This window comes from Electrona antarctica, assembly GCF_951216825.1.
Source record: "Electrona antarctica genome assembly, chromosome: 17".
NCBI classification, from domain to species: domain Eukaryota; kingdom Metazoa; phylum Chordata; class Actinopteri; order Myctophiformes; family Myctophidae; genus Electrona; species Electrona antarctica.
This window is the reverse complement of record NC_136798.1, coordinates 32497472-32506482: the sequence shown is the minus strand read 5'-3', so window position 1 is coordinate 32506482 and position 9011 is coordinate 32497472. Positions and strand designations below refer to the sequence as shown.

At 40.6% G+C, this 9011-nt stretch overlaps 1 protein-coding gene across 2 annotated transcripts; it reads right to left on the bottom strand.

The window, feature by feature from the left end:
* Nucleotides 1-189: 189 nt before the first annotated feature.
* tmem242 (transmembrane protein 242) lies at nucleotides 190-8364 on the bottom strand. Of its 2 annotated transcripts, XR_013792007.1 has the most exons (5): nucleotides 7878-8364; nucleotides 6910-7010; nucleotides 3853-3990; nucleotides 2719-3125; nucleotides 190-2678 (listed from the first exon to the last, which is right to left on the bottom strand). XR_013792007.1 is itself a non-coding variant. In XM_079525434.1 (4 exons), exons 1-4 carry the CDS (start codon nucleotides 7969-7971, stop codon nucleotides 3015-3017), a joined length of 444 nt encoding a protein of 147 aa, XP_079381560.1. In that variant the 5' UTR covers nucleotides 7972-8364; the 3' UTR covers nucleotides 190-3014. The 2 variants fall into 2 exon arrangements, 1 of the variants encoding a protein (XP_079381560.1); XM_079525434.1 differs by having other exon boundaries at nucleotides 190-3125.
* Between the last annotated feature and the right edge of the window lie 647 nt (nucleotides 8365-9011).

The window sequence follows — 9011 nt, the reverse complement described above, 5'->3', positions numbered from 1 at the left end:
GTTTTGCTACTTCTGCAATTCCACATTATGTCTTTGTAGGACAGAACAATGCATCACAATCATCCCATCTTGTAAATACAGTAAAGAGTTCATTATCAAGAAACAGATAATCAGTTATGGATCAACCATCACAGTAATGCTCATTTGAATATGAAACGTATTTAGTTATGCTGTTCAGAGGGAGAGGGGTGGAGGTTATTTTCTTTATTTAAACAATGTTTTTTTCCTGGGGGCTAACGAGACATTTTTTTTATGGAAAGCCCCCTACATACATACCGTTTATTCACAGAATCACGGATGGATAATGAAAACTGGGAGAAACTTTATGATATTGTACAGATGGACGGGTGCTAAGAGAGGGGAGCATTTCAGAGAAAAATAAAAAAACGTTGTGTAGAAGAACTGCCAGTGCTGAACAATACAAGAACAAACTGTTAACGCATCATGTATAAAAAAAGCAAAGAAGTTATCTCTGTAAGAGATTGTCTCCCCTCTATTTCATTTGCTGAGATGTTGTTTATTCACTATGAGATCTTTTTACTCTGTTCCACCTCATGTTAAGAATAAATGTACATGAAATCTGGTTGAGCACTGTGAACAGAAGGCCGGACTCCTGGAATCCTGTCTGTCTGGAATGCAGACCGAGCAAAAAGTTGAACTCGTTTGATAACTTTTAATCTTGATCACAGGAATTTATGATAAACGGCTATAACACAGCGTTGCCGTCGGGTGGAAATCATCCATCTCCGTATTTGAACTTTTAGTTTTTTCGTAAATGAATGCTCTATTTCAGGGGTTCTCAACCCGTGGGTCGCGACCCCCCGGGGGGTTGCCAGATTATTTTGGGCGGTCCCAAAAAAAAAGTTTGTTTTTTGCAACTGAATGGCTGGATAATGGAAATTAAGAGTTTACATAGTACACATACTAGTGCATGCATAAACTTTCCTTAATGATTATATCTGGTTTCAGTATTTATTTATGATGTATTTGCTATTAAGGTTACTGTAGCAGTCAATTTGTATTGGGGGTGGAGCGGGGGTCGGTAGACATGGCCAAAGCATTTCCAGGGGGTCCCCAGCCAAAAACGTTGAGGACCCCGGCTCTATCTGATCACTCTACGGCGTCACTAAAGCATCAAAAGTAGCAGATCCGCAAGCTCCAAACGGTGCGTTTTGAGCTTGTAGATCTGCTACTTTTTCTATCTTTTGGACATAAGGTTTACACCCGACGGAGACAATATTCGATAACAAGGTTCAATCTTCAAAAGTTCAAAATCTTTTGTCATTTCATAATGTTTTAACCTATAATGGCGTGCTCAGAAATAGGAACGCCAACTGGTGAAACAAATAAAACAAATCAGAACGGGACGACCAACCAAGGTAGCACGATAACAACCCAAGATGATTTAAAAAATCACACCTGTGTGAACTGAGTGGTGTAAGGTCTTATATAGACTGATCAGCTGTGGTCTGACGTAATGAAATCACACCCGTGTGACCATAGCAACCATGCTCATTTTTTGGTACGAACAGACACGTAAACTAACAAAGCCAGTTGTAGGAGTGGTTTACACCACTCAACAACCATGCTAATTTTTTGGTACGAACAGACAGTTGTAGGAGTGGTTTACACCACTCAAAAATATATATAATATATACACACACACACACACACAGTGTGTTGGTTAGTGGTTGCAGGTGCTTCCTTAATCCTGTGAGTAACGGTGCACATTAACAGATGCCTCCTCCCCAGACGCTTGACTACATCTCCAAACGTAATTAAGCAAAGCTGATGAAAGTCTGAAGACATCCAAAACAAGCCTAAGTGCATTTTGCCCCGGACACAGACTGGAGTATTTTTATACCTGCTTTCGGAGAAGGTTTAATCAGAACAGATAGAACGGGCCTTTGATCGCTATCTTTAGTCCTTCACTAAACTTGTTTAGATTGAACAGCCATGAACGACCTTTTGTGTGGAACCAAATGTAACGGCATGGGTTTGGGATTTAAAGTTCTGTGTGTAGTCTGGGAAGTCGTGAAACAACATTCATGCAATCATAGATCCGGTACCAGCTGTGTCATACCATAAAGGCAACAGGGGCCTCCCATCTCTCTAGCTCTAGCAAACAAAACTGTTTCTTAGGTCGGATACCAATTACAGGACTCCACACAAAGCTTACATTTTATATTGATCCAGTTCCAATTTTGTATACTTGTTGTTTTGGTTTCAACACCTGCAGTTTCACTTAATATCGTGTATGAGTTACTTTAATTGATTGGAATAATTGGTATCTCTGAAAATGTGTGTTCTGGTTTCTAATGAGCTGGGAGAGTCCCATGTTACCGGATATACAGCTGTTTCGACCACAAATCAGCGGGTGCAATATACTGTAGTCATTTAACACTTAATTCGATCAGTCAATATTTTAATATTCAGACATGTAATTCTGAGTAGTAGTTTGTCAAGACTACTAATAGTTACCTTTGTACATATAACCCCCCCAAAAGTCCCAAAGTTCTGAGCAGAACACAGTATGAGAAGAAGCCCAATTAATTCTGGGTGGTATGATGGTGGTGTGTGCCAAAGATGGCCGATCCACAAGTTCTTGTTCTATTTTGGATGCGTGACTCTTTTAAAAGCACGTTGCCGCATAAATAAAGCATAACTCCCCTTGTTGTCTGACTGGAGAGACTTGGAACGCTGGGAGGCAGATCGGACCAGACTGGAGAGACTTGGAGCGCTGGGAGGCAGATCGGACCAGACTGCAAGACCAGCTGGTCTGATCTCCCCGTTATGTAGGCAACCCTTGAGTAAGGAATTTATTTAAACATCAATCAGCCCAAGGGAGCTGTTAAGTGACCAACATTAGAAGACTGTGGTTGTACTGGCCAGCTTCAAGTGGCCAACAGAAGACTGTGGTTGTACTGGTCAGCTTCCAGTGACCAACACTAGACCACTGGTTGTAAAACAACCTGGCACTAATGCAAATTGTCTATTTTATTCACATGATGTCCTTATTTCGAGTCGAAAAGTGACTCCCACTCTGTTTGGGAGTCCGTGTAATTGTCTGGGTTCTTGGGGATGGCTGGGAAGACGGACTGCATCTTGACTCTGAACTCCGACAGCTGGAAGAGACGAGGAAGCTTAAATGAGACCCAGCAGCACACGGGTGACATAATGAAACTACAACTAATTCTACCACGTGTGTAACAATTAATTACAGTGACATGAAGACACTTCATGATCAAGTATTTTGGTCAGGACCTCAGAGATGCAGGTTTTAACAATGTGTCTACCTACATATCGTTGCTGTCGGGAAGAAACCACCTAACTCCCGTTTTTTTCCCTTCCATAAATCAATGCTATTGAACACCCTTTACTGTCTGCTAAAGCAGCTAACTCCACCCCCTTTCCCCCTCTCCCACCACAGTAATTGACAATACCAACTATGATGAGGTTACATTTTGGAGTTAGGTGGTTTCTCCCCGACAGCTATATATACAGGTGATATAACAGTGTTTTTTGAGGGGATTACAGGTGGTCCCCAGCGGATGGAGACCCTTATAGATTAACTTTAACTCGAGTGCATAAAATGTCTGCATTATTTAATTTACAAGAAGTCTACACAATTAGAGAATGTAGAAGAATTATTTTGATCAAGATTTGCTTGTTATCTCTACTATGGTTGGTACCAACATCAATACAACAGCATGGAATTGTGGACAAAATATCCATACGTTTTGGGTCTGCAAGGCTAAATCTCATCAAATGGTGATCCGTGGCTCAAATGCAGAATAAATAATAGGCCTTGATATGAAAAGGGTTGAAAACCACGGTTCTAATGATACCTACACTATGAATACCCAGGGCCTTGCACACAGTGAAGCTGAGCAGTCCTACTCCACACCAGGCGTACAGGGACCCCCAGCCCAGCGCCCTCAGAGCCAGAGACGCCCCGCTTTCTGGGACCACAGCCGTGGCCGTAACCCCCTGGGTGGGCACACAAACACATGGCGTTAGTCACATTACCATTGAATATTTGGTGGAAGACTTACAGAGAAGTACAGTTGGAGGCCATCGATATTGTCCTTTTCTTTTTGCTGAGGTTTGCGTGATCTGCGCAAAAGGACAGTTAACCCATTTTGGGCGGGAACCCCTTTTGGTGTTTTAAACATGTTATAATTTAGCTATTGAAAAATAGCAGATCAACAAGCTCATAGCGCGCCACCGAGTGGCGCGCTACGAGCTTGTAGGTCTGCTATTTTTGAAAAATCGTGAAAATATTTATTTCAGAAAACTGGAGGATTTAGAAGGATTTTTAAAAATGTTGAGGTCAGGCCTAAATGGGTCAAATGATAAGGGACAATATCGGTGGCACCCAACTGTATATACAGAGAAGTATGCACTTTTTAGTATGGCAATAACCTGTAAGGCTACTGTAAACATAGGTTATCTAAACATAGATTTTATATTGTGAAATGTTTCAAGCCTAGACCAAGGCCAGTATGGGATATTATTGTTGTTGTCGGGCAGAAAACTTGGGTATTCATACATTTCTTTAAAGAAATCTTTTCCATAGTAACTATTAGACATGCAAGCTTTTCAGCCGACGATATCTGTCTCGACGCCGCAATTTTAGAGAGATCAAAGAAGATACGGGCCGGGGGTTATAAGCCAGTACTTAAGTACAATTGAGGTATTCATAATTCAGTATTCAGTATTTCCAATGCTTTTACTTCTACTCCACTACATCTTGGATCCAAATACTGCACTTTTTACTCCACTACATTTATTTGAAAACTTGTTACTTTGTAGATTTTGATTACGAATACGAAACGTACATCACTTTAACCCAATATACATTTCTGCAATTTGAAAATAGCTGATCTACAAGCTCACATTCTGCCATTTTAAAAAGATTTCTATACTGTACATTTGAAAACTTGAAATGGGACATTCTGCACAATACTTGTACTTTTGGTACATTAAGTACATTTTGATGCCAATACTTTTGAATTCCGGACTTTACATTTTTTTTTAACTATAAAATACACACATTTTGTGTATTTTTTTCAACCACTGCAAATACCACCCCGTGATAACCGCAGAATGACCTGTACCCAGGTGATAAACACATAACAGGTTGAGCCATCAGCGCAGCAGACCACCCTCAGTAATGCCCTCCTTTCTTGTGTGAAATTGCTCCTGTAAACGGGCTAGGCAAGACACAGCTATCTATACGCCACTGGTCTACTCGGGACACTCACACAGAACCTCCTTAGTACTCTTCTCCGCAATCCATCTGTGTCGGTTGACCGTGGTGACCACATAACACGCATGGCTCTCCACGCTAAAATCTAATTGGACCACTTGACGAGGGCCCCGTTTGCCCAAGGTCTGTGTTGACAACCGCGGACGGGGGGTCTGCCGCCAAAAATAGACTCTGAAGACAAGGGCTCCCTTGTTGCGAGCAGCCATGTATATCTTAAAAACAAATAGGAGCCCTGGGTTCCATGTGCGTCATCTTTAATTGGCTCCTGTGAGGAACGAATAATCGCACCAAGTTCCAGGCCAATTAAGTGGAAGGGTGCAGGGTTTGCATGTTTTGCTCTGAACCATCGGCCCAGATGTAAATGGGACAATGCAACACTCGTAAAATAAAAACAAAACGCTGCCCATCTTAAACTCAAAAATAAGAAACATTAATTCTGCTCTGTGAAACCAAATAAGTCTAGTCGGAGAAAATACATTTTACCTTTACCTTAAATTTAATTTGTCGTTTGCGATATGACTCACTTTCAACCTGGTGTGCCTATTTTAGGCAGGTCATTAAAAGCTAAGGATTTCAAACTTTTAAAAATAATTCTGCCTTTAAGAAAGAATAGCTAAAATAGTAGATAATATCTCTGCTGTCTGGAAGAAACCACCTAACTCCAAAATGTTCATTTTTCTGAAAATGAAATGTATCTTTTTTTCAGGAAATGAAGAAAACCTCATTTTGAAAACAAAGCAATACTGCTTCATCAAAGTTGGTATTGTGACTTTATATATTGTAAATTACTTGAGAGGGGGAGAGGTGGTAGGTAGCCGTTTGAGTGTCCAATGGAGTTAAGAGGTTTGTTTTGTCCGAAGCACGTTTTACTATTCTTTGGTTCAATATTGTTGTAACGAACACAGACGTAAAAGGTGTTCAATAGCACTGATTTATGCAAAGAAAAAATCTAAATCTAAAAATGTAGTTAGGTGGTTTCCTCCCGACAGCAACGTATTATACAAGCTCACAACACACTGCAATCTGACATGTGAGCTTGTAGATAAGCTATTTTTGCTATTCTTTGTACAAAAGAATATATAGTGCACAAAGATGTTCCACCGTGTCGGGGTCCTTCTACTGTACTGTATTGTACTGTCACACCCGAAATCACGTAATGGCTGCTAAAAACTCAGCTTCCCATCATGCACCTGTGCACAGTGTGAAGCTGAACAGTGCCACTTTGTCACCTGTTGGTACTCTAAACATAGGGACAGACAGACACACATTGCTGTTCCTTGGAGTGGCTGCATCACTCAAAAAGACGTTTCAATGGAACTATAACACGATTCAACGGGTGCTCGAACAAAAGAGAGAAACTGGAGAGTATGCACCCGCTTCGAATAACGGGTCGGGTCGGATAATCACCGGCAATATGTTCCTTCAGACCATGCAATGGAGCAATATGGACATTTCCTGACTACTCGCAGTAGGTGCCTAAGTGACGCTACTGCCGCCGAATCAAAAAACAATGTGAAATTGCCCTATACAACAACTTCACTTTATGTTTATTTGCGTGGCCGGTTATTTTGGTAGATTATTTTGAGAGCATTCCAGTGTGCAGACTTCATACTTCCCTCCTATTTTTTTTATCATACCTTATAAAACCATTTGGGGCTTTTTTTCTTAGCCAAGGCCAGAGCGGATCCAAACCCAGACATCATCCCAACAGTGGCCACTGTGGTCAGGAAGGCAGCTCCTGGACACACACAGGACAAGAGGACAATCAAATAATATATTAACAATGAAGACATTTACAATTACACATCAGGTAAGAAACAAAATATGGGTATAATCTTATGTCACCCACCGAATAAACACGTTGATATAAGTATTCAACTCAAGAATTCATCAGTACCATGCTGGTGAGAGCGAATGTAATTATACAATAATGTATAATTGGGGGATAATGAGAAGAACATTATCGTAAAACATTCTGGATCTCCATAAGCTTCCCACTCTTGGCAAGACATGTTTATTTTTATTCCATTTGTATTGATATTTTCAATTTTATGCATAAACTAGAAATATCTAGATTAAATTGCAATTTGAATCGTGATGCAAACAGGGTGCGTAAAAAAATAAAATAGGATATTTGTAAGAGAATTGATTAAAAAAAAGGTTTTCATGAATTTGCTATACTGTTTTGAAAAGAGGATAAGAAGAAAATTAAAAGAATACTGAATTTGTAAGAAAAAATAATTTCGTTTAAAAAATCGTGAGAAATCATATGGTTCGTATCGTGAATCATTACATGCCTATGGAGAAATATTGTATCATGGTTATGCCTGGCAGTTGCCGTTTGCCTGTGTGTCTGTCCTGAGTAGTCCAGACTCGCAGTATAATTCGTTGCTGTCGGGAGGAAACCACCTAACTCCATTTTTTTTGCATAACATTTCACATAATTTGGGGATATAATGCTGATTGCTGAATGACATTAGCTGTTAGCATGGAACTAGCAAGAGCAGAGAGGTCGATCTTGCATTGATGTTTGTGAGATCATTATAAAATAAGACACAGCAATGAAGAGCACAGCTCGCCGACAGAGTGAATAGTGAAATCTTGCCTTTCAGCAGGTAGACTTTGTTCTGCTCATCCTCTGTTTGTTTAACAACACTGACATTGAAACTGCTGCTTTCCTTCTCTGCTGCTGCTGTCATGTTGCTGTTGCTGTACGACTCCGTCCGTCGCCGTAAACGCACCGACTAGAAACACAAACACTGCCGAGGTAGGAACGTTTGAAAGCCGTGATAGGATGACTACCATTATATATACATTTGAAAATGTTCTTAGGTAATATAAAATAGCTCTAACTAGTGCTGGCTGTCTCGGCTAGGACCCGCTACAGTGGTGTCCGATTCGAACTTAAACCGGGATGTTTAATGGAGCTAATTGGAATGGTGGTCTTGGTGAAGCTATACATACTCTATGAGCTATACAAGGTATCTGGGTTGTAAAGTCAGACACCTTGGTTCTAATGTGTTGAGGTGTTCTTGATCTTGTGTCTTAAGTGTGGTGTCTTGAGTCTTGTCCTATGTCCTGTATCCTGTGTCTTGCTTGGGTCCTGTAGATTCTGAGGATTTGAGATCGGTGGAGATACGGTGGCCGAACGGATAGCGGATCGGGCTTGATACCGGAAGATCGCCAGTTCGAATCAGCTGTCCGACACGTTAAAATTACCACCGCTGAAGTGCCCTTGAACAAGGCATTGAACCACTACGATGAAATGTGTTCTATGAGCAGGGCCTGGCTGGAAACAAGTTCTTGAGCTTAGCCCAGATACCCTGGGTAAATATAGTAATCATTTCATTTCATTCCATACGGTGTGCATGCATGGCTTGGTATCTGAGGTTTAGAAGCTGGGATCTGCCTTTTATGATGTGCAAGTCTAGTGTCACGATGATGTCACCACTATATCCATATTTGGGGTTTCTATACCTTAATCTGATGTCAGTGCTGGATATTGCCGTTGTCTCCATATATGGGACTATAGGTTATCCCCATATATGGAGCTCTAAGTGAAAGCCTTATTCGTAACAGGTAATCTAAAGTACATTATGTGTTTTAATGTTTTTATTTTGGTCATTGTGTACAAACAAACAGTTTTACATCATGCGGTTTACCAAAAATATGACATGTTATGTTTGCTTCTTGAGGTATATATCTCAAGTTATCAATCATGAGGGTAGCTCTTAATATC

Bases quoted from the DNA above. Each gene is read 5' to 3' on its own strand.
- tmem242 (XM_079525434.1), bottom strand. From the start codon at position 7,971: ATGACAGCAGCAGCAGAGAAGGAAAGCAGCAGTTTCAATGTCAGTGTT. The intron at 7,011-7,877 runs GCAAGATTTCAC...GTGTGTGTCCAG, and splicing joins CAAAGTCTACCTGCTGAAAG to GAGCTGCCTTCCTGACCACA. The intron at 3,126-3,852 runs GTAGGTATCATT...CGTCTCTTCCAG, and splicing joins AGGCCCTGGGTATTCATAGT to CTGTCGGAGTTCAGAGTCAA.